The sequence below is a fragment of the Vulpes vulpes genome, chromosome 3 (assembly GCF_048418805.1).
Source record: "Vulpes vulpes isolate BD-2025 chromosome 3, VulVul3, whole genome shotgun sequence".
In the NCBI taxonomy this organism is placed as follows: domain Eukaryota; kingdom Metazoa; phylum Chordata; class Mammalia; order Carnivora; family Canidae; genus Vulpes; species Vulpes vulpes.
The window spans coordinates 19,600,909-19,625,796 of NC_132782.1; the positions used below are offsets into that span (position 1 = coordinate 19,600,909).

Consider the following 24,888-nt stretch of genomic DNA (forward strand, 5'->3'; position numbering starts at 1 on the left):
ACAGCTAATCAGACTCCTGGAATGATGACACATCTGGATGTTGCTAGGAAGGTGGGACCCCGGGGACCCCAGGGGGCCGGACGCTTGCAGAGCCCACACGTTCCGCTGGGGGCACAGCCTCCCTTGCTGGATGAGATCCACGGCTTCAGGGATGACCAACCAGAGCCTGGCTTCCGTTGGCTCGAGGGGTCTGTGGGGGAGGAACATCACAGCTTTATTCTGAGGCCAGAGGTATTCAAAAGAAGTCAGTCAGGTCTCTCTCTCTCTCTTTTTTTTTTTTTTAAGATTTTTAATTTATTTATTCATGGGGGCGGGGGAGGCAGAGACACAGGCAGAGGGAAAAGCAGGCCCCATGCAGGGAGCCCGATGCGGGACTCGATCCCAGGACTCCAGGACCACACCCCGGGCTGAAGGCAAGCGCTACCCAGGGATACTCAGGCCACTCAGGGATCCCCCACCATCCAGGTCTTAATTCAAGTACCACCCATGACCCCCTCCACATCTCTGATGGATTTAGGAAGCCCTTTGTTTCTTGTTGTTTGAAACCTCTCCCAAGGGCTAAGGAATCCTGCATCCCGACTCCACTGAGCATAAAGCAAACGCGTCCTTTCGAGGCACGGAGAGATGCTCGGGCCCACCCCTGCCTCAGTGTAAATAAGTAACGTTGTCGGGCAGGGGTTTAAAGCGTGGGCAGAGGGAAAAACAACAATGCCAAAGAGCAAGCACCAAAAGAAACACTTGCTTGGTTTTCTAATTGCTGTTATAATGGGACTACGGTGATTACTAACGTGGCAGGGTAGACTGTAATACTGGATCGTGACCCTAGGCTCTAGGCATTTTGCTTTTTAGTAATAAAAATCCCATTTAGGAGTAACTTGTGACTGAAGCAGCTGAGTTTGAATCCACCAGTCGAAGCCATGCAGGGGGCTGTATGAAGTGTTGGGGGGGGGGGGTGCTCCTCAGGATGTCATGCTGCTCAGCAGCCCCTAGGACCCGCCACTCCTCAGGCCGCGCGGCTGGTTGCTGGGAAAAGGCCCCGTGGGCAGAAGAAGCCTGGCTCTCGGGGTCGGATGGCCCAGGCTGGTGCTAGATTTGGAGGCTTTTCTCCTTCCCCTCTGCCACGGGGTGTGCTCGGTTTGTCTAGTGGAACGGGCCCACTGTGGCCGGGGCCAGGTAGAGAGCATTTGGAAAGAAGCAGGATGGAAGTTTCTGGAATCAGAGCCCCAGAGGCCTGGGGCTGCACCCGCCCCCGGGGCCTAGACCAGGCCCAGGGCTCCCCCCGCCCCCAGAGCACCCCTGCATGGTCCGGCCTCCTCACAGCTCGGCCCCTGCCTCCAGCGCAGGGCTGCCCCATGCAGGGTGACCCTCGGCCACGTGCCTGAGCTCCACGCGGATCCTTCCAGTTTCCAGAAGGGAGACTACTGACAGCTCTTTTATCGTCCATGGACTGTGGTGAAGAGGAAGGGAGACAATGTCCTGGCCCTCGGAGGTGCTCCCCTCCTGTCTGGTACCCCGCTGGCTTCGGTCCGAGCTCGATCGTCTCCTTGGTGGGCGTCCAGGCTGTTGCCCTTTAGGGGCTCCCCCTTAGGCTCCTCGTGGGGGGGAAGGGGGGGTGTGGGGCAACATCAGATGCGCCACTGCTCTGAAGAAAGCTCAGAGGGGACAGGGGGGACGTTAGCCAAGTGGCCGAGGCCACGGCGAGGACTGGTTAGAAAATGCGAAGCCCTGTGGAAGCCTGGGGCCCAGCGTGCGAGAGCGTCCCCCAGGAGCGGGAGCCGGCGCCTCAGGAGGCCACGCCGAGCTCGTCCTCCAGCGAGCAGGAAGGACACGGGTGGGCCGCGGACACCGGGGATTGTGTACGGAGGCCTCTCTGCCTTCTCCCCGGCTCTGCGGCCGTCTGCAGTTAGGATAAATTCAGCACAGGAGGAAAAGGCAGCCTTTCCTCCCCCTCTCTCCTCCCATTTTAGGTGAGAGGAGGAGGTGGCATGGGGGATAGAGAAAGAGCTGGCCTGCTCGCCAGCTGGTGCTGCGGCGGGGCTCAGCGCAGTGAGCTTGCTCTGCGCCCCCACACTGGGGCCCTCTCGCTTCCATCCTTGTCCCCAGCGCCTTGGGAATCGGGGTAGTGTCGGTGTGGGGGGCACAGGGAGCCTCCCTGCACCCTATGACCCGAGGGTCCCCGCAGCCCGCCTGCCCCCCTGCCCCCCAGCAGAGCCCCGTCCACCCGGCCGGGCAGGCAGCCCCTGGGGGGTGGGGAGCGGGGTTGCTTTCAGAAAGGCCCCGCGGAAAGGCAGCCGTGTTGCCCCGGCTTCTCCCAGGGCTGGTCACCGTCAGTCGCCGAGGGGTGGGCTGTGGGGCGGCTCCCAGGACGGGGAGCCCGACAGACTCCGCAGCTAGTGAGCGGGTGTGCGGAGGGCGTGCAGGGGTGGGTGCTCCGCGTGCAGGGGTCACCCGGGGCTCCTGGGCCACCAGGGTGATGAGGGAGGGTCGGGCCGCTGGGAGAGTCAGCCGCAGGCCTCCTGCCCCAGCCCCCTGCTGCAGGGAGGCAGAAGGCCTCGGGTCGGGCTCCCCAAAGCCCTGCGAAAGCCTCTCGCCGGAGCCTGGGTCTGGACAACAGGCCCAGATGCCTCCTGGGCTTTGTGTTGGCCGCGGAGACCAAGCTGATGGCAGCACAGAGGCCAGCTCACTTTGTCGGCTGGCTCCAGGGACAGTTGAGCAGAACCGTATTTATTGTTTCCATTTCCTCAATGGTTTGTTTTAAGATCTGCTTCAAGGCCTGGTAGCTATGGAGACGAGATACTCTGTCTCCACTTGGGTTTTGTCCTGTGCTTTTTAGGAGCCATACCAGGGGCTGTCACAACTGGCTGGGCGGACAGTCACCCGGGCTTGCTTTGGAGACCGTCGCTTTGAGCTGCAGCGTCTGTGCTCCGAGAGCATTAATGCGATTTATTGCCCTGATGGTAAAATTCTAGTTACAGCGTTAGTTACTGTTTTTTTTTTTAATATTTTATTTATTTATTCATGAGAGACACACAGAGAGAGAGGCAGAGACGCAGGCAGAGGGAGAAGCAGGGAGCCCGATGTGGGACTCGATCCCGGGGTCTCCAGGATCACACCCTGGGCTACAGGAGGCGCTAAACCGCTGCACCACTGGGGGCTGCCCTTTTTTTTTTTTTTTTTTTTTTTTAGTTACTGTTAAAAAATAGTCGCCATTGGTCTTTTCTGTGGCTGGAGCTCATAGGCTTGTCACTATACATAAAGGCAGGTTTGGCTTTGTTCTGTTTCCTCTGCATGCTCCTGTTTGTGGCTAAGCGGAGAAACAAAATCAGCCACCGACCATTTGACAAATGAGGGCGGGCCCTTTAGTCTCCTTGATGGGAAGGGGAGACCTGATTACGGAGTCCTGAGTGGATGCGAGGGTCCTTTTCAGGAGGCCCAGCCCCAGCCCCAGAGGCCAGCGTGGCCACGGGGCGACAGGGCAGTCTGAAAACTTCAAAAGGAGCTATGGGAGGGGGCGAGAAAGGGGGGTGAAAGCAGTGCATTGCTGGGCTGGTTTTTTTTTTTTTGCCATGCTATTTTGAGAAAGACATAAAGGAATGAATATTACATTGTATCTATAGACACATCTGCAGATATGTTCATAGTAATCTGGTGGTGGAATGAATGCAGATGGTTTTTTTCCCCTTTATGTTCTGTGATTTCTAGGTGCCTGCAGTGAGAAGATCTACTCTTACAGTTAAAGGAAGAAGGCAACAAATATTACTTTGTAAAGAGAACGAACAAGTTTCTATTTTCAAATAACATGCACAGTAGGATTTTTCCCCCTAGAATTATATGTATAACTTATGTGCCCATCTACCTGTCCACGCCTCCACTCATCTACCCACCCATCCTTCCATCTGCATGTTTGTACAGAAAAATACCGAGAACGATGTTGCTCAAATGTTCGTGATACTTATTTCTGGTTAGTGAGATTTCCAAGGCCTTTGTTTATATTCTTTGCACTTATCTCTATTGCTTAAAGCTTGTAATGATGAGGTGCTTTTTAAAAAGAGTAGTGCAGCATCTCTGCTCTATTCCTGGGGTGAGCCCCAGTTACAGAGCTCAAGTGAGTGCTCCCAGCTGGTAAGGCCAAGCAAGATCCTGACCTTATGTCCTGGCTCCCCCAGCCACGTGGAACCTGCCTGTTGAAGCCCTGGTCGGGGCAGGTGTACAGCTCAGCAGGGAGCAGAGAGGGAGCTTGCAGGTGACACCTGGGCTCTTTTAAACCCACAGGCAGTGGCATCCTGAGCCTTTGATGTATGTTTTATGACCGGCTGGCTGGGTCTGTAGCTGGCTAGGGCTCTGTGGTTCACAGCTGCAGGGTGACAACAACAAGCCCGTTGAGTCCCCCCACCCCTGAGATTCTTATTCTTGCACCATGTCACTCCTACCCCTGGTGCCCCCAAACTGGGGTAGGGCGCCTGTGGAAGCATCTCCAAGGGTTCCTGGGTTTGCTAAGTTCAAGGATGTCTGCTGAATGGTTTTAGCTCCGGTAACGGAGTACAGGCAGGCCCTCCTTGCGTGTGAATCTGCAGAGCATTTGTTGAGTGTTGGTAAGTTGGGATGCAGAGACAGTTTTGCACCTGGGGTGAAAGTGAGAATGATACAACCACTCAGAAAAATAGGAATCAAACTCCAATAAAAAAAATATACAAAAAAAAAAAGAGAGAGAAAAAAGAAAAATAGGTCAGCATCCATCATGCAGTAGCGGTGAAGATATACAGACACCACGACCTAGCAGTCCTGCTCCTAGGCACAGGCTCTGCTTTTGGAGATGTAGAGGAACGAGCATAGGAGACTTCTCACAGTTCCCAAACGGAAACAACACCCTGTCCGCAACATTTACAGCATGCAGGCTCTCGATAAATGGAGCTGTGCTCTACAATGGAATGTTAGGGTCTGTAAGAGGAACCAACGCCAGCTCGGTGCCAGGATGTGGATGCCACTCACACACACAAAGTCAAGTGAAACAAGCCTTAAAGAATATATGTACAGCACTATTTCGCTCATGCAAAGTGCAAAAACAAGAAAAACCAAATCATGTTTCTTAGGGATGTGGGTAGAAGTAATAAAAATATGGGGGAAAAATCAAGAAAAAAACCTATTATGAAATTCAGGATAGGAGGGATTCCAGGGGGAAGGGGAGGGGTCAGACCTGGCTGGGATTGCAGAGTACCAGGGGTTCTGGGATGCAATTCAGTGTTTTCCCTCCTAGGTGGTGTTGACAAGGATGTGGCCTTAGAGTTATTTATTAAACTGTTCACTCACATTTCATCATTTCATGTGCTTCTTTGTTATCTTTCACAGCAAAAGTGTTAAAAAGACAAAAAGAGGGATGCCTGGGTGGCTCAGGGGTTGATCCCTGCCTTCAGCCCAGGGCATGATCCTGGAGTCCTGGGATCGAGTCCTGTGTCGGGCTCCCTGCCTGGAGCCTGCTTCTCCCTCTGTCTGTGTCTCTGCCCAACCGCCCCACTCTGTCTCTCATGAATAAGTAAAATCTTAAAAAAAAAAGACAAAATGCAAAATGTAGCAAAGGGATCTTCCAGCCTCCATGTCTAGAAATGGCCTCTTTTTTTTTTTTTTAAGATTTATTTATATATTCATGAGAGAGAGAGAGAGAGAGAGAGAGAGAGAGAGGCAGAGACACAGAGGGAGAAGCAGGCTCCATGCAGGGAGCCCAATGCGGGACTCAATCTAGGACTTCAGGATCATGCTCTGGCCTGAAGGCAGGTGCTAAACCGCTGAGCCACCCAGGGATCCCCGAAATGGCCTCTTCTGTTACCCTTAGGCTTCCTTAATTTCAGGGACCCAAAGCAGCCTCTTTGTTCAAATCTCTGATCAAGGTCATAAATCAATGTGCCCTTACTTACCAGGTTCTCCTATGAGCTTAGTTTTATACCGGATCCTGATGAGGGTCAGGGTAGGAAATGTGCTGCCCCTGAGAGGACACATCATTGGAAATAAGAGTGAAAAAAACTAGAGCGGGCTATAGGGACTTACAGTGCCAAGGAAGTCCTTAGGATAAGGAGCTCTGCAAAGGCATGGGTGGACACAGAGGTGGGGGCGGGGGAGCCGAGCAGGGTGTCGATATGAAGGAAAGGACATTGTGAAGGTGGCAGGAAATCATGGAGCATCAGGGAAGAGGCCTGCCGGCAGCCCACACACCAAGCCCCATGGGTGAGTAGTGGAAGCCAAGTATTGTGGGATTGTCGGGCGGCTCAGGAGGGTTTGGAAGACCAGGAAGATGAGGTTACCCCCCCGCCACCCCTACCTTGTAGCTAGTCTATCAATCAGTAGATCAGTTTTGGTGTTGGTATTGGTGTATTTGGTAAAATACATACAAAATTGATCATTTTCACCATTTTAAGTGTACGATTCCATGCTATCAAGTCCTACTGAGAGTCTGCTGCCCCCCAGACGCATTAAGCAGTCAACAGAAGAGAATTGAAGAAGACCTGCAGAGACCCTTGTAGAAAAATAGGTGAGTGAATGTAAGAGAATTAACAAACACAATGGTGCTCAACGCGAAGCTCGCTGGAAAAACAATCCTCGGGGACACCTGGGTGGCTCAACGGTTGAGCATCTGCCTTCCGCTCAGGGCGTGATCCCAGGCCTGGGGAGCAAGTCCCACATCCGGCTCCCTGTGGGGAGCCTGCTTCTCCCTCTGCCCATGTCTCTCTCTCTGTGTCTCTCAAGAATGCATAAGTAAAATCTTTAAAAAAAAAAAGTGTCATTAAAAAACAACAACAACACCCCTCAGCTGCTCCAGAAAACCCACTGATCATGAGTCCATAAAAGCTCACTGTGGAAAATAGCATGACACCAACTCCAAATGCCGCACATAGAATTGCCATATATTCCCACAAGTCCACGTCTGGGTATAGCCCTCCAGAACTGAGAACAGCGACCCCAAACATCTCTGTACACCCGTGTTCAGAGCAGCCCTACCACAGGAGTCAGAGGTGGAAACAACCCACGTGTCCGTCAGCAGGTGATGGACACAGAAAATGTGGAATGTACATAAAAGGAATATTATCCGGCCTTAGAAGGGGACGGAGCGCTGGTCCATGCTACAACACGCATGACCCCGGGGCACATGACAGTGAGATAAGCCAGTCATGAAGGGACGACTGTTGCACGATTCCACTCACCGGAAGCACCTAGCGCTGCAAGTTCATGGGGGGGGGGGGGGGTAGTGGCTGCCTGGCACGGGGACGGGGAGTGATGGGGCGTCATGGGTGAGTGGGTGCGGGTGTCTGGCAGATGGAAAAGCTGTGGAAATAATGGTGATGGTTGGACAACCTTGTGGATGGAGTCGATGCCACGGAATTGTACGGTGCAGGTGGTGACAGTGATGAGCTTTTCTGTGTGTGTGTGTCTTACCACACACCAGGAGAACGTTCACAGGGCTCTTATGGGCTGAAGGTGTCCCCCCAAACTCATGTTGAACCCTAGCCCCCGCTGTGATGGCCTTGCGAGGTAGGACCTGTGGAAGACAACTGGGTCCTGAGAAGGCCGCCTTTCTGGGTGGGGGAAGCGCTGCGATAAGGGGCGGCAAGAAGCCTCTGTCTCCCCTGGGAAGACACCCGAAGACCGTCACCTGTGAGCCGGGGGGCAGGCGGTGACCAGGGCCCGGATCCGCTGGCACCTTGCTCCTGGGCGCTCCACCCCCGAGCAGCAGCGGAGCAGGAGGGCGCCCCCTCCCCGAAGGTCACAGGAGGTCACGTCCTGCCCTCGGCTGCCCTGGCGTCCCCGGCCTGGAGCCCTGGGGGGCCACGAAGCTGCCACCGCAGAAGGGCAGCCTCAGCGCCGCACGTTTACACGCACACCCGGGAAACCTGCTCGCCCAGAACCTGCTGCCCCGCGGCAGCCCCAGCCCACGGCGGCCCCGGGCCTGTGGCGGAGGCCATGCGCTGTCACCCTCCTGCCACCCTCCTGCCACCCTCCTACCGGGGTGAGCGGGGCCCGGGGCCAGCTGGCACCCTGTGCAAAGGCGAGCCTGGGGCCTCCGGGGGGAGAGTGCAGGCGACAGACGCCCGGCGGGGGGGGCCCAGGGGTGGAGCAGCTGCCTCCACCCAGGCCGTGACCCCGGGTCCCAGGTTCGAGTCCTGCGTCGGACTCCCCGCAGGGAGCCTGCTTCTGCCTCTGCCTGTGTCTCTGCCCCTCTATGTCTCCCATGAATAAATAAATGTTTTTTTTTTTTTTTTTTTTTAAGATTTACTTATTTATTTATTCAGAGAGAGAGAGAGAGGCAGAGACACAGGCAGAGGGAGAAGCAGGCTCCATGCAGGGAGCCCGACTCGGGACTCCATCCCGGGACTCCAGGATCACACCCCAGGCTGCAGGCGGCGCTAAACCGCTGCGCCACCGGGGATGCCTAATAAAATGTTTTTTTTTTTTTTTTTTTTTTTTTTTAAATTTAAAGGGATTCCTGGGTGGCTCAGAGGTTTGGCGCCTGCCTTTGGCCCAGGGCCTGATCCTGGAGTCCCGGGATCGAGTCCCGCGTTGGGCTCCCGGCATGGAGCCTGCTTCTCCCTCTGCCTGTGTCTCTGCCTCTCTCTCTCTCTCTCTCTCTCTGTGTCTCTCATGAATAAATAAATAAAATCTTCAAAACAAAACTCGGGTGACGACTCGCTCCTTCCCGCCGTGTCCCCCTGAGCATGGGGTTTCGTCGCCCCTTTGGGGCCCCTTCCCACGCCCGCTCAGTGTTTCCCGCCCGCGGCCTCGAGGCCGGCCCTGCCGGGGGTGGGGTAGAGAAGAAAGCCCGCAATTTTGGCGGTTCAGGGCCCCGGCCCCGGCTGCCCGCAGTCCCCTCTCCCCTGTGATACAGTTTTTATAATCAGCAGGTTGTGTTTTTAAATAACAGGCCTGGAGTCTTCTGTCCCCACAGCACTAGAAAGCTGGGGGCGCTCGGAGCGCCGGGCTAGGACGTCTGTCCTGTGGCTTCTTTGGGCGGGGCCCGGCTCGGGCACCAGGAGGACACCCGAAGGACCAGCCTCCGTGTCAGTGGCCGCTTGGGGGCTTTTGCCCTTCACCGCTTCTCCTTGCCTTTGAGGTGGTTGATGGGGGGGGACGTGCCTCCGGGGTGCGCGGCCTGTCCAGCCCGGCAGGGCCTTGGCCTTTCATTCCTTGTGAGCAACCCCCGGCTCCCCCCGGAACCGGCTTCCACCGAGCCCTCTGCCCCCCCATCATACAGTTGGAAAAAGAAGAAAGAACAGTGGTTCCCGGGGGCGTAGACAAGGAAAAAGACAAAACCAAAAAAACCCCCTTGGCATAATCCAAATTCAGCCCCACAGACGGAGTGGGATGGGCCATGCTGGGGGGCGCCTCTGACTCCCCGCAGGCGGCTGCTGCAGGCCCTGAGGAGGCGACTGGGTGCCGGGAGACACCCAGGGGGGGAGAAGCAGGGTCCCGGCGCCCAGGCCCCAGCCCACATGTCCTTAGGTCGGGTCTGACCCGAGTTTCTCTTCCTTCTTCTTCTTCTTCTTCTTCTTTTTTTTTAAAGATTTTATTTGTTTATTCATGAGACACACACAGAGGCCGAGACACAGGCACAGGGGGAGCAGGCCCCATGCAGGGAGCCCGACGCGGGACCCGATCCCGGGACCCCGGGGTCACGCCCTGGGCTGAAGGCAGAGGCCCAACCGCTGAGGCCCCCAGGGGCCCCCCCTTCCCTTATTTTTTTAAGTAAGATGATGACGCTTCTTGGCTGGAGCAGCTCTGGTACCTCGCTTCACCCAGCCAGAGCCTCAGCGTCTGCCCTCAGCTGTTTCCTCTTAATCACTGTAATATTATTAGTGTGATTAATTTTTAATGAGGACACACCAAGGAGCGCGCCGGCAAAACGTTCACTGGTAATTCGAATAACCTTGATTCTGTGAGGCGGGTCGCCCTCTCTGCTCGGCCACCTGTTTCCCGGACGCTGCTCTGGGTCCTGGAATTCTCGGGAACTCCTTAGTTTCTCCTCCCCCGATCTGGGACAGAAAGCAGGGTTTTTCCAGAGAGGAAACAGCAAGGAAGTTGGGGTCCCAACGGATGTCTCCTCCACCCCTGAGAGGGCTGTGAAGGCCCCAGCTGGGGTTCCCTCTGAGCCTTCAGAGGCACCACCAGGAACAGGAGCCGTCCGCCTCGAGAACATTCGCCGAGGCACCTGCTGCAGCGGCTTGGGGAGCCGAGGCCCAGGGGCCCTGACCAGCGAGCGGGCCCCCTGCTTGCAGGTGCCTCGGGGGCGCCTCCGCCCTTCCTCCCTGCTCCTGCTTTCTCCGTCTCCCTCCGATTAGTAAGATCTTTTCTAAAAAATCTGAGAGTTTTACTTTTTTGATGCAGAATTTTCAGAAGCTTTATTATGCTCACACGATTGCCGTCGTCACAGAGGTGCCGCTGGCATAGAGGATGGTCCCCAGTCACCTGACTACAGTGGCTCGGGAAACCACAGCTGAGCTTCCCGATACATCATCTGACCGCCCGCAGCTAAAGCAAAACTAAGGTCATCGGAGCTCAGGGCGCCGTAGCAGGCCCGCAGGGAGGGGGAGTCGGAGGAGGACTTTGTAGGGTTTGGGGGCTCGGGGTCAAGGTGGGGGATATGGTGGTGCAAGGCTGGTGGGCACAGCGAGGGCCTTGTCGGGGTCTCGATGTAAACTCCTGATTGCCAAGCCGGCTCTCTGCCCAGCTGAGCAGCCCTTGGTCTCAGGTAAATTGATCCGCAGGAGCTTCTTCTTTTTTTTTTTTAATTTTATTTATTTATTCATGAGAGAGAGAGAGAAAGAGAGAGAGAGAGGCAGAAACACAGGCAGAGGGAGAAGCAGGCTCCACGCAGGGAGCCCGACGTGGGACTCGATCCCAGGACCCCAGGATCACGCCCTGGGCTGAAGGCGGCGCTCAACCACTGAGCCCCCCAGGGATCCCCCGCAGTCGCAGCGTCCTTGGCAGAGGCCTCCTGCACCCAACAGCTGACCCGGCTTCACACCAGTGGTCCCACCTCTCAGACCTTCCGGCTGGGTTAGGTCGATGCGGGTTATGTCGATGTTCTCAGAACAATTTCCCTTTCTCACGTCTTGTGCCAGGCTGGTCTCATCCAGCGCAACCCAAGAAATCGAAATCCTCGAAGCGCTTCAACATGGTTCATGTTAGAACCCCTCTCCTCTTTCTCATTAACATCTGATTTAGGTTAAGCTTTGCAATCTAGAGTAAGATCTGAGCAGCAAGGATGTATCGAGGACACAGGCTTAGGTGATAAACTAAGGGGGCGGGACTCTGCAGGGAGGCAGAGGTAGCCACCTTATTGACCCTATTTTCTTATTGTCGGTGTCCTCGATGCTCTGGCACTTGGGGTGTTGAACCTGGGGAGACCGCCCCGCTCAGGGGTGGCTAATTCCTAGAGAGGGCGAAGGACTCCCCTCCAGGTGCACCTGCCATATACAAGCCAACCGCCCCAAAATGCCCACGTCCCCAGTAACCTGCTTCATCAAACTCTCACCCACGAAGCCAGAATCCCCCCCCCCTGCTCACCCCAGGACCAGGTCCCAGACAGCAGGGAACCACCCCTTGTAGTCCAGAGCCTGCCGGGATTCTTCAAACTCTCCGAACTAAGCCGACTCCGGGCCCTCCCTGTCTCCCCACGCCTTCCCAAGAGAAGCCCAGTGACGTTTCCAGGCCTTGCTCTCCCCTCTCCCTGACCCCGGCCTGTCCCCACGTGTCCCGACTCCTGTTCCTAGAGGTCTATACCCGCAGGCCTCTAGGAACAGGTATTGTTTCTACTTTGTGATGGTCATTTCCATGTGTGCGGGCCTCACCGCACCTGGTTACGACAAATCCTGGGGACGTAACAGGCTAACAGAAAAAGGAGGCGGGGGCAGCCCGGGTGGCTCAGGGGTTAAGCACCTGCCTTTGGCCCAGGGTGTGACCCTGGATCGAGTCCCATGTTGGGCTCCCTGCGTGGAGCCTGCTTCTCCCTCTGCCTGTGTCTCTGCCTCTCTCTCTCTCTCTCTAATGAATAAATAAATAACATCTTAAAAAAAAAAAAGGAGGCGGGTTCACGTTGCACCGCAGGGACTCATGACGGTCACCTGGGGGCCGCCTTCCCGGGCCTCGCCCCGTGGTCGGCTGATTTGGCTTGCAGCAGGGCCTCAGGTGAGCCTCCTGGGCAGCCGGGCCTGGGAAGCCTGAGCCAGTGGTTCCCAAGGTGTGATCCCCGCACCGGCAGCAGCAGCAGCACCTGGGAGCCGGTTAGAAATGCTCCTAGAGGGGCTGCGGTTTTGATTTCTTTGCTGATCCGTTGGTTGTTCAGTGGCGTGCTATTGTCTACGTGTTCACGGAGGCTCTAGTTTTCTTCTAGTTGACTTCCAGTCTCATACCATTGTGGTCAAGAAAGATGCCTGATAGGGTCTCGATCTTCTGACGTTTATTAAAAGTTGTTTCGTGGCCTGGGATCGCCTTCCCCGGCGCAGGTCCCATTCGTGCTGGAGAAGAGCGGTGAGCGGTGTGTTGCCGTTGCTTTCGGAGCAACGTGTTCACTATCTAAGTCCCTCTGGTTGCCTATCGTCCGAGGTTTCCTTGTTGACTTGTGGTCTGGGTGGCATATCTGTTGGTGAAGGTGGGGCTATTTCTCCCTCTACCTTTTTTATTTTTCAAGATTTTATTTATTAATGACACACACACACACACACACAGGCAGAGACACAGGCAGAGGGAGAAGCAGGCCCCATGCAGGGAGCCTGATGTGGGACTCGATCCCGGGTCTCCAGGATCAGGCCCTGGGCCGAAGGCAGGCACTAAACCGCTGTGCCACCCAGGGATTCCCTCCCTCCACCTTTGTTAATATTTGCTTTACACAAATATTGTGCGTGTTCCTAGGTGGACGCATAACTATTCACAAATGTTATAGCCTTTGTTGCATTGACCCTTTATCATTATGTAATGCTCTTGTCCCTTATCACAGTTGCTTTAAGGTCTATTTTATTTGATGTAAATATAGCTACCCCAGCTTTCTTTGTGCTTCCATCTGCACAGAGTATCTTTTTCCATCGCTGCGTTTCCAGTCCGTGCGTGTCCTTACGTGTGAGGGGAGTCTCTTGCAGGCAGCACAGGGATGGCTCTTGTTCTTTATCCATTCAGCCGCTCTGTGTCTTTTGACTGGAGCATTCAGTCCATTTACATTTAAAGTAATTACTGATAGGCATGTGCTTATTGCCGTCTTGCCATCTTGGTTTTTTTTTTTTTTTTTTTAGATTTTATTTATTTATTTGTGAGAGACAGGCAAAGACACAGGTAGAGGGAGAAGCAGGCTCCTCAGAGGGAACCTCGGGATCACGCCCTGAGCCAAAGGCAGATGCTCACCCGCTGAGCCACCCAGGTGACCCTTATTGCCATCTTGTTAATTGGTTTCTGTTTTAATTCCTCTCTGTTCCTTTCTTTTGCTCTTCTTCCCTTAGGATGGTGTGTTTGGAGTCCTTAATCCTTATCTTTTGTGTATCTACTGTAGGTTTTTTGCTTCGTCCTTACCCTGAGGCTTACATAAAACAACTTCTACTTATAACAGCCTATTTTAAGAGGGTAACTACTTAATTCGAATGCATTCCAGAGCTCTACATTTTTACTCCCCCTTCTGCCACATTTTGAGGCCCCAGTGTTTCTAGAATCTGGAGACCGAGAGCTGATGTACTTGAACTTAACCTTTGTGTGCCTGAATCCTCTCCTTTCTCACAGTTTGGGTATGGTTCTTAAAAAGAAACAGTAAGTTATTGCTCAGTATGATGAATTTTCTTTGGCAGAAATAAAAACTGTCTTCGGAAAATGTCCAGTCATAGGAAGAGGCATCCAAATAATCAGCCTAGGCCTTGGTTGGTTGGTTTTTGGTACAAACCTTGCCTTGGGCCCAAGTTGTCCTTATAGACAATATCGAAGGAAATTCATTGGTCTAAGATTGACACAATGAAAACCAAAAGACTTGTTTTTAGAACATTCCAAGTGTACAACATTCTACCTCTAGAAGATCCTTTTTGCTAATATCCTTCAGTGAATCATTTTTTTTTTAATTTTTATTTATTTATGATAGTCACAGAGAGAGAGAGAGAGGCAGAGACACAGGCAGAGGGAGAAGCAGGCTCCTGACGTGGGACTCGATCCCGGGTCTCCAGGATCGTGCCCTGGGCCAAAGGCAGGCGCTAAACCGCTGCACCACCCAGGGATCCCTCTTCAGTGAATCATTTTAATCTTAAACATATAATTAAACATATTCTAATATGTTTACCTCCTCTGCCTTTTTGTGTTACCATAGTGACATGGGCAGCTAAGTAGTTGTTTCAGAACTAGAAAAGACAATCCTAGGATTTGTAGCTTCGCCCGCTGATGTCACCTGCTTCAATACTGATTGTGATTGTATGTGAACAACAGTAAAACCCCAACACTTCCAAGTGTTCATGAGAACTCCAAAAACTAGGTCAGCAACATGGAACTTACACTACTTTGTGTTGTTTAGTGCTATTGAGTGGGATAAACAAAAAAGGAAAATGTTGCCATTATGAAATATATTACAACTGAAAGGTTATTAAAATAGCTAGTCAGCAGAGAAATGTGACTCATAAATCAGGGTTTTTCCTTCCACTTATATGGTAGTGAGTAAATCATAATTTTTAGCTTAACTTTTCCTTGATTTTTTTTTTTTATTCTAATATGTGAAATGTCAATTGATGTGAGGTCCTTGTGTGAGATGCAGGACTAGTGCTATAACTTTATTTGAAAAAAATTTTAAGCATTTGCTGAGAGGCCCTGGTGACTTTAAGAAGGTAGGAGAATGTGTTGAAACAAATGTTTGGAACTATGATAAAAGTACTAACATAACCTTTATTAATAAAATTGCTAGTTGGTCTTACGTAGGATTTGGTGTACGTGTTATGACCTTAATTCCTTGACCCGATCGGAACCAAGGGAAAAGAACTTCAGTTTTTCCCTTCACTACAATTCAGTAAATGTGAAGATGGTCAACTTTTTTTTTTTTTTTTTTTAAGATTTTATCTTTTTATTCATGAGACACACAGAGAGAGGCAGAGACACAGGCAGAGGAAGAAGGAGGCTCCCTGCAGGAGCCTGATGAGGGGCTCGATCCCAGAACCCGGGATCACGCCCTGAGCCGCAGGCAGGCGCTCAACCGCAGAGCCACCCAGGCGCCCCTGTCAGCCTGTTTTAGATGAATGGTGGCTCTGAGCTGTCAGCTTGAGACCATCTCTTGTTCCAGAATGACCACCACCAACTAGGCACAGAATTGGCCAAAATAAATGCACCTGGCTGCAAAGGACTGCTAGCAGCGCTGCCTGGACTTGGGATGCAGGGAAGTCACGGGCGAGTGGGCCCATGGCAGGGGACCTGAGGGGGCTCCTTCACGCTCTGTTGTCCCATTCCCCAAAACACCCTCGCCCGCAGGGGCAGGCAGCCAAGACCTTATGCCCTTGATGCTTCCAAATAAGCTCATGCTGAGAATGTGTGAAGTCCTTTTCATATTTTCTTTTCTTATTGGTCAAATGAATGTTTGCAGTCAACTTGAAAGTATCAGTGGAATTGTAAGAGCGTGGCTTGTGAGCTCACACTTTCCCCCAAGAAAGGCAGCTGCATCCCTGCTGTCTTGTTGTAGCTTTCCGTTGACCTCTACTGCTGAGGCCCAGAGGAAATCTGATACTCGGTGAGAAAAAGGACAAAACCCGAGTTTTGACTAGGCCACACCGACCCGTTACATGTCTTGAGAACTGAAACCGATCTCGTTCCCAGGCCTAGCACAGTGCCTGGCCCGCTGGGAGCAGGCGGGAAGTGGGCGTGGAACGCGGGGGAGTCCGGATAGATCAGGGGATGCAGGCCTGGGCTGCGTTTGGAGAAAGTGTGCAAATAAACACTAGATCTCTAAAAATCCAAGCAGCTGCCAGAGCCCTGACAATGCTGTTGCTTCGTTGCCTTCTCCTACTTTTCCACCATAGTGTGAGCCAATCAAAGGTCAAAACCACCCCGACATTCAGTGGGGGTGTGATGTGGGGTAATGATGTATATGAAGATCACTACTACTTCAGCTCCTAAAAGGAAGTGCTGCTCACTTAACACTAATAGACCAGTGTGAGTACCGCACAGAGGCAAATCAGGTCAGGTCGTAAAGAGGCCAAGAGAGTTCTATAAGAAGTTCTCCTCCCGACGAGTAAAACCTCCAACTGGGACAAGAGTTTTGGGTATCCTGTTCGTCCAATGTGCATTAAAAAAACAAAAACCCTCCTTTTTGCTCTTTAAGTGGAGTTACCAATAATACCTAGTGAGCGTTGGGGCTATAAACTCTAAAATATTTTGTTGAAAATGAATAGCGTTGGATCCCTGAGCCTAATTTAGTCAGAGGCATTCCATTTGAGCTCATCAAGTAACCAGAAACATTTTGATAAACATCCGTTCTTCCACTTACAAACATTTTAAATCTCAATTCGGTGAAGAATCCCTTCCCCTGGCTAGCTGGTATGACTAACCGGCATTAAAAACTAACAGAAAACGTAGAGAAGGGAGATTGAGTTCTCAATAATTTCTTTAAACCTGTATAGAGAAAACGGAGAAGAAACGGACCGGACACTCAGGGCAGAGAATGTCCAGTGCTGCCCAATCTGCGGGCCACTTACTGGCCGCTGCCTCACTCCTGCGGGGGGAGCAACAGGAACTGGTGCATCGTAGAAGGTCATGATTTAAGGAATCTCCCATTCGTCACAGAAAGCTACGGGTTAAAGCTCCTGGTGATTATTACGAGCCTCCTGAGCCAACGGGGGATTATTTCTTCATTTCAAGGAGTGTCACCCAGCGGTCCCCGGATGCTCAGGGAGGACGGAGCCGGAGCTGTAGGTGGAATCTGCACGTCCTGAGAGGATGAGCTGCGCATCCGCGTCTTTAAAACCCTACCCAGGGCAGCCCCGTGGTTTGGCGCCGCCTTCCTTCCAGGGCCTGATCCTGGAGTCCCAGGATCGAGTCCTGCATCGGGCTCCCTGCAGGGAGCCTGCTTCTCCCTCTGCCTGGGTCTCTGCCTCTCTCTCTCTCATGAATAGATAAATAAAAAATCTTTAAAAAAATAAAAAATAAAAACGTAGCCAGCTATGTGCTTGTTCACGGGCCTGGTAAACCATGACCTTGTCTGGGGACTTGGAGGTCCACCTGCGCACCCGCCTACTATCTGCTGTGGCCGGGCACGGCTCCTGCTCCCGGCTGACCTCTCCATCTAGGAAGTGGCTGCTCGGCTCCTGGGCACGGCCCGTCCCCTGCACGCGCACCCCAGATGCTCCCTTCGGGTGCAGGCCTGATAGGCGGCTTCGGTCTAACACCGAGACGGGACCGATTCGCCAGGTGATGTGGAATCTCACGGGAATGGTGCCACCTAACCCTGATCACCTCCGCAGTCCTGCTGCGGGAAGGCTCAGGTTACCTCAGCGCTAGCTCCTGCGCTTGTGGCAGACAGACGTGACTTCAGTAGCAGAGAGTGTGTGTATTTATAATAGGTTATGTAATTTTATAACTTGTAATCATATAACTTATATACCACAAATTATATACATACAATTCTGCTATTTTTTAAGATTTTATTTATTTATTCATGAGAGAGAGAGAGAGGGGGGGGGGAGGGTAAAGACACAGGCAGAGGGAGAAGCAAGCTCCACACAGCGAGCCCGACGTGGGACTCGATCCCGGGTCCCCAGCATCACGCCCTGGGCTGAAGGCAGGCACCAAACCGCTAGGGCACCCGGGCTGCCGAACTCTGTGGCCTTTTATAACTTGAGACCTCTTGATGGAAGGCACAGTGGACATATTTCTGCTACCTGGATTTTCCTGAGTAATTTTATGGAATATTTTAAGTTTCAGTAAATCAGAACAATAAATTTGCTCTTAAAAAAAAAAAAAAGTAGCTAAAAAAAAAAAAAGTAGCTACTTAAAAGTCAACCATATCTGTTCCTTGTAGGAAAAGGATGATTATATTCTAATAAAGCATATTTCTTGACAACTGAATTTCTCCTTTAAAAAGACTTTGTATAAAATGACCATTAGCCATGAACATGTAGCAGTTCTATAGCCTTACCTAACCCGGGACAAATTTCTGTGATCAGATTTCTCTGGCAAACGTAATTCATGAGTCAAGAGCATTGACTTAAGCGTATAGGGCCTTTTCGTGGCCTCCATTTTAAAGGCAGTTTCTATGTTATTCAAAACAAATCTCCGTTCCCTCTTAATCTGTGTATCCGATGTTCAGGGTGATGACATTTTCCATGAGCGACTGTGGCTGAGAAGGCAGCTGTGAGGTTTCGAACACATACATTAGTACTTAGACTACCAACTTCCTACTCTAGCCCAGGGGCAAACATAGGAACAGCTCCTCATTTCTGTCAGTTACCATTCCCTCTGAGATAGTCTTCATACTATCAGGGAGTGATGTGGCAAAAATGCAAAAATGTCTTTTTTTGTGTGTTTTTTTTTTTTTACTTTTTATTTTTTATCTTATTTTTAAAAAAATATTTTATGTATTCATTCATGAGAGACACAGAGAGAGAGAGAGAGGCAGACACACAGACAGAGGGAGAAGCAGACTCCATGCAGGGAGCCCAACACGGGACTTGAACCTGGGACCCCAGGATCATGCCCTGAGCCAAAGGTTCAATTGCTGAGCCACCCAGGCGTTCCCCGCGCCCCCCCCCTTTTTTTTTTACATTTTAAAGCAGGATAGAGCTTTAGTTCTGGAAGGATGCTCATTTGACCCTCAAGGTCATTAGTGCAAAGGCACATGGGGGGGCTAGTGATAGCACAAATCAGACCCACTGCAGGTTTCCTGGCATCTAGATGTACAGGCAAACTGACCCATCTCCTGGCAGACAGTCAGCATTTCCAGCCAATCAAACGTTTAAGAAGTCTCTTTATAGCTGTCTTCTTCAGAATGCTTGAGAAGGAACTCTTGTCCGCCTGCCCCCCAGCCCCCCACCAAAAGTTGAGAAAATGGTCTACCTTTCTCCTAGAGTACGCAAGAAGAAAAATCCAATGAATGGATATTTTAATTCTAAGCAGTTTTAAATTATTTTAGGGGCTTAACACAAAACTTTAGTATTAAATAAATGGCAAAACACATTTTCCTAACTATTCTCAATCATGAGGGGGAAAAGAAAGCTGTCAATATATTTGGTTTCTAAAAGCCAAAGTTAATACATTAACATATGCATGCCAGATAAAAACACAAAACTGCAACTAAAAACCAATAATAACAGAAAACGTTCCGCATTGTACTTTTTTATTGGTGGATAATTTACTAAAGTAACAAATCTGAAAACACATTTTGCTTTTGCTGGAAAGAAAGGACTAGGTTAGAGCAGAACTAAGAGAAACTAGAAATAAAGCATTTGAGAAAAGTAGGCATATGTTATAGTCTATGGCAATGCAGCAGCCAGAGGTGCCGTTTCATCCACTTGTGTGCATGTTTATAGAAGCGTCAGAAACCAATGACACAGAACCCAAAAGCGAAGTCACGACAGATTTACTCTGTGAAACATGCTGAATTACAACCACAGACTACCCGGGAAAAAGAGGCGGTGCAGGCTTGTTGTCTCCTTTGTGTGGGGTTCCCTTGCCAAAGAGGAGGCTAATCATGCAATAGCTTGAGTTTCTCTTACCATGATAAACACCCAGGGTTACTAGAACTGGAGAGCGTGTGTTCACTGTTTTACAAGGACAGCTGAGCGGTGCTACTAAGACAATGGAAAGTTCCTTCATTTTAATCTGGCTATCTGCCCACACTTCTAACCAAGAAAGAATTCAGCTATAAGAGCCAATTAAATTACTATAAAACATTCCTTCATCTGTAAAACATTTTTTTTTCCGGCAAACTAAAATTTAAAATAAAATGTCTTCATTTTTGATAAGCAGCTCCACCACCAGTCTCTGGTATCGTATATCGTTCAACGCGGCCATCGCGTCCAGCTCTGGAGATCTCATAAGGGTCGGGCCGAACACGATGCCGAGGTTCTCTGCGTTCATAAGGTTCTCCTTCTCGTGGAGGGTCACTCTGAAAAACAGAAGCAAAGGAGCACGCCTCCGTGTGAGCCCCGGGGTTCTGCACGAAAGCAGGGCCAGGTTCCCGATCAAGGTTCCTGTCCACTCGGCAACCCCCGCCTGAGTGACTTCTCCGTCCCCCTCTTAGCATTTTTTTTAAAAGATTTTATTTATTCATGAGACCCAGAGAGAGAGGCAGAGACCCAGGCAGAGGGAGGAGCAGGCTCCACGCAGGGAGCCCGACGTGGGACTCGATCCCGGGACCCCAGGATCACACCCTGGGCCGAAGGTGGCGCTAAACCGCTGGGCCACAGGGGCTGCCCCCCCCTCTTAGCTTTAAAGTAAATTGTATTAATACGTCGAACTTCTGGTGACCACTGAGGCTGAAGGCCGAGCTCCCCGGCGGGCTGCGTGGGCCTGTGCACATAGTGGACAAGGGGCTGCGTGGGCTGCTTATCCCATCAGCCTCCTGCCACACCGGCGTCCTGCTCCCTGGCTCTCTGGGAGCTGAACAGTTTGAGAATGGGGGGGTGGGGGGCGCGGGGCCGGGTGCGAGCATGTTAATCACAAGCTTTGAAAGGAGGGAGGGCGCGGGAATGGTAGAGGCGCCTCCGTTAAATAGTCATTTCTGAGTAACTCCTGCCGAGGGGCATACGGAACGGCTGGCAAGGGCTTTTTTGATTCTCATTCGCTTTATATTTTGAAACTCGAAAACCGCTAAAACTCGGTCACGTAATTTCAGTCGCCTGGACGGTAGAGGGAGCAGGCGTGGCCGGGCGGGGGGCCGACGCCGACCAGCATCCCCCATTAGGCCCTTAAACCAGAGGGAGCCCAAGTATTTTATTTTCTATTCCTCCCTTTGCCCTTTATTTTGCTCCATTTTTTTCTTTTAATAGCAGCTTTCAGCGCTGGCGACGTCCGTGCGAGAACCTGAAGTCCCGTCACCACGTGTGGAGCCCCGCTCTGGAGCGAGGAAGGGCAGCCCGGAGCGGCTGTGCCCCCCGTGCCCCCGGGGTCCCCCCGCCCCAGAACCAGCAGCAGCCGGGCGGGCGCCGCCGGGGCCTCGGCAGCAGGCGGCCGGCCTGAGGCCGCTCCTCACCTGGGCCTCCGTCTATTCACTCCAGACCTGCCCGCCCTTTCACCTGTTGGTCTCGTTTGGTTCTTAACACGGCTCCGAGCCAGCGTCAGCCGGGGCCGGTGACTTGCCTCTTGAGGTGCGCCATGAGGTACCGCAGCGTCTCGCAGTGAGCGGGGGGCAGCAGCTTCAGTGCCTCGTGAAGGGTTTCCAACTGCTCATCAGGATCCAGAATTTCTAAAACAGCAAGGTGAACCCCGGGGGAGACCCTTAACCCTCCGCCCGGCTCCCCAGTTCCCGTCTGTCCGCGGCCTCAGGAGACCCTCGGCGGGGCCTTGCCCGCGGCCTCCTCGGAAATCCTCTGAAGGACCGAGGGTCACGCTTCCGAGGCCGCAGCCTTCAGAGGACTTCTGGGGGCAGCGCCCACTTGTCCACTCGAGTGAGTGCCTCCGAGGCCGGCGACGTGGGACCTGCCACTGGCCGGGTGGGATGCTGCCACAGAGAAATCAGACAGGCACGCGCAGATGACACTGGGACGTTCAATGAGGTCACCTTACAACATTACAGACACACCTAAGGGATATTAATTTGTTCAGAATATTCCACCACAGCCCAGCGACCACACACAAGCTATGCCCCTGGTAACCCCTGCCAAAGTCTTAATTGATATTCATGCTATTTTCTTTTTTAAGCTAAGAAAGGTATCATCCAATATTTACTACTTTATTTTTTTTAAGATACAGAGAGAGAGAGGCAGAGACCCAGGCAGAGGGAGAAGCAGGCTCCGTGCAGGGAGCCCGATGGGGAACTTGATCCCAGGATCCCGGGATCATGCCCTGAGCTGAAGGCAGACGTCAAGCGCTGAGCCACCCAGGTGCCCCATTACTTCCTTCATTTTAATTTCCTTTTTTGAAAAAAAAAATTCTTTTTTGTTATATAAAAAAGTCAAATCTACCCTCACAGCACAAAAATATTCTACTACTTAGGACATTCTGGAGAACGCAATGACGCTCTGAAGGCGATTCTAAATGTTTGGAGTGACAGCAGGATCCCTGAAATAACTGTGGCTCTTCCAAAGGTGTAAACTTCAAAGGGAATCATCTTCATTTTAGTTCTGCTGTGTTGGCCAAAAACCCAGCACGCTCTTGAGGTCACAGATTACATTTAGTTCCATTATTTCCATAATCAGAAACAACAGACATCTTTGGACGTCTGTGCTCTCAAAAACAGCACCCTAGCACGTTCCTGCTTCTACTCCCATGCAGGAAGATGGGGTGCCTTTAACGTTAGCCTGCAGGGCAACTGCAGAGGACCCCGAAGTGCTGAGTCGTAATTAGGATGGCAGCCTGAGACCCGGAAGGCCACAGCTGAGCACAAGGCAGCGTTCAACACAGACTAAGAATCCGAGTTTTCTAACGTCTAAGACAAACCGACTCAACGGCAGTGCACTGGAGTCCGGTTACAACAGCTATAAAAACGAACGTGAAAAGTTCAAGGCACTGGCAGCGCAGATGTGATAAATGTCAGAATGTAGAGTGAAGCTTTTTAATTCAAAGAAAGTTTGGCCATTTTAGAATTTCTGCCCAAAGTCTACCCAGGGTTCCCAGTTCGTCTCTCAGTAATAAAGTGTTATTTGCCACGATAACTGAGGCATGGTCTTTGAAGCTTCAGGTCTTTAAAGAACGTCAATTCATAACAGCAATACCATCTCGGATGCTGAAATTCAATCATTTAACTTCTGGAATTAAGAAAATTCCATTTACTACAGAAAAAGATTACTTAGTATTTGCTTCTAGTTTTTACTGTAGGACTAATTATTTTGACACTATACTGTTTTGGAAAATGAAAAAAGAGTAACCTAATTTCCTTTTAATTTTCGCATTTATAATCTTTTGCAAGGAGAATCTTGAGATGGTGTGAAATTAAGGAGAACAGTGTTGGTGGGCTAGCAGATAAACAAAATTCCCTCCCCGCAGCTTATTTTCTCTCTGGCGGGGGGTGGGGTGGGGGGGGAGGTGGTGGTGACTGATGATAACCAAAGAGCACGTAGCTTCCAGGTTATGCTAGATTAGACTGAGGCCAGCGCTACGGGGAAAAACAGGTGAGGAACGTTCCTCACGGGTGAGGAACACTGCGAGTGTGGGGGGGTTCTATTTTAAATGGGGTGGTCGGAGGGACCTCCGTGGGAGAGAAGGTCTTGAGTGAAGACCTGGCGGCATGGCCTTGGGGGAAGGAAGCACGCAGAGACCTGGGGGCCTGGGCAGGGGAGCAGCCGAGCAGGTCCGAGGGTGAGGGCAGGGGCGGAAAGCCACCTGGGAGCGCGCTGGATGAGCAAGAGGGAGTGGAGGGGAGTGCGGTCGGTAAGGTAACAGGACACTGTCGTGTCAGGTGCTGGAGGCTGTCCTGGGGCCCAGCATTTACCAGGAGAAGTGCAAACGGCTGGGACAGACCTCCACTGTCTGCGTGTGGGAAACGGGCCACGGAAAGGCCAGAGTAAGAAGAGACCATTCTAGTAACTATTACAAAAATCTAGGTGGGGGGGCGACAGGGGGTCTCAGCTGGTTAACCGTCTGACTCTTGGTCTTGGCTCAGGTCCTGGTCTCAGGGTCGTGGGACTGAGCCCCGAGATGGCTCTGTGTGCAGCGGGAGTCTCCCTGAGAGCCTCCCCTCTCCTTCTGCCCTGCCCTCCACGCTTACGCACGCTCTCTTGCTCTGAAGTTTAAAAAAAAAAAAAAAAAAAAAAAAATTCCAGGTGAGGAATGACTCTAGCTTAGACCAGGTGGTGACAGTGAAGGTGATAAGTTGCTGGGTTCTGGGTATATTTTAAAGGGAACGTCCGTGGGATTTCCAGGTGAGGGTTGTATGAGAAGGAGAAGAATCAAGACTGAGCTAAGTTTTGGGCTTAGGCACCTGGGAGGATGGAGTCTCCGTTAAGATTATGGGGGGGAGAGGTTTTGTGGGGAAGCTCAGGGTTCTGTTGGAGATATCCTTCAGACATCCAAATGATTAATCTGCTGCCCAGGGAGAGGTCCAGACTGGAGATATAAATTTGGGGACATATGATAAACTGCATTTGAATATGCTGACATCAAATTGACAGAGGTTCTTCCCTGGAATTTTCTTTTTCTTTCTTTTCCCCCTACTTAAAGTAGTAGTACCAATAACTTTTTTTCAGAGGACACAAATCCTTTGCCCCGAGAAGACCACAGCATAACTTAAGACAAAGACAAAATGGAATGTATTTAGAGATAACAACCAGCATTAGTCGTTTCAAATATGTGAAAGGCCTGCGAGTGGATGAGGGCGATATTAGGACCACTGCCAACAGGAGGGAGTTGAGAGTGGGCGGATTTCTGTTGTGCACACGTCGGGCTTTACGACTGTCACATCTGTCCGCCAGCAGCCACATGCCGAGAGAAGCAGTGATCTTACAGTTACCAGGTATTTTAGAAAGAATGTGATACACAAGGGAGTCTTGTTAACATGGCCCTTTAGAATATCTAAAAACTCGAAGGTTCTGGGGTTCTCAATGTAAAGTTATGTTTACATCCAACACATACTTAGCACCTATTACGTGAACGAGTGACTGTCACAGGTGCTATGGGAAAATAATCATGCGCGAGAGAACCCCTGCTCCAAACGGGTCAGTGTCGTCAGGAAGACAAGACCTGAATACAGCCTACCAGGCTGAAGGGAAGAGGTCCAGGCGAGGAGTGACGGGAACACAGAGGAGAAAGGTGGCT

At 51.5% G+C, this 24,888-nt stretch overlaps 1 protein-coding gene across 9 annotated transcripts in view; it reads right to left on the reverse strand.

Annotated features, from left to right (window-relative positions):
• Positions 1-19,295: 19,295 nt before the first annotated feature.
• CHN1 (chimerin 1) overlaps positions 19,296-24,888 on the reverse strand; it is a 195,460-nt gene continuing 189,867 nt past the window's right edge. For all 9 annotated transcript variants that reach the window (XM_072751978.1, XM_072751977.1, XM_072751979.1 and 6 more), the window contains 2 exons: positions 21,277-21,382; positions 19,296-20,083 (listed from right to left, as the gene is read on the reverse strand). In XM_072751978.1, coding sequence (XP_072608079.1) covers positions 19,912-20,083; positions 21,277-21,382 — 278 coding nt within the window. In that variant the 3' untranslated portion in view covers positions 19,296-19,911. The remainder of the gene's footprint in view (positions 20,084-21,276; positions 21,383-24,888) is intronic.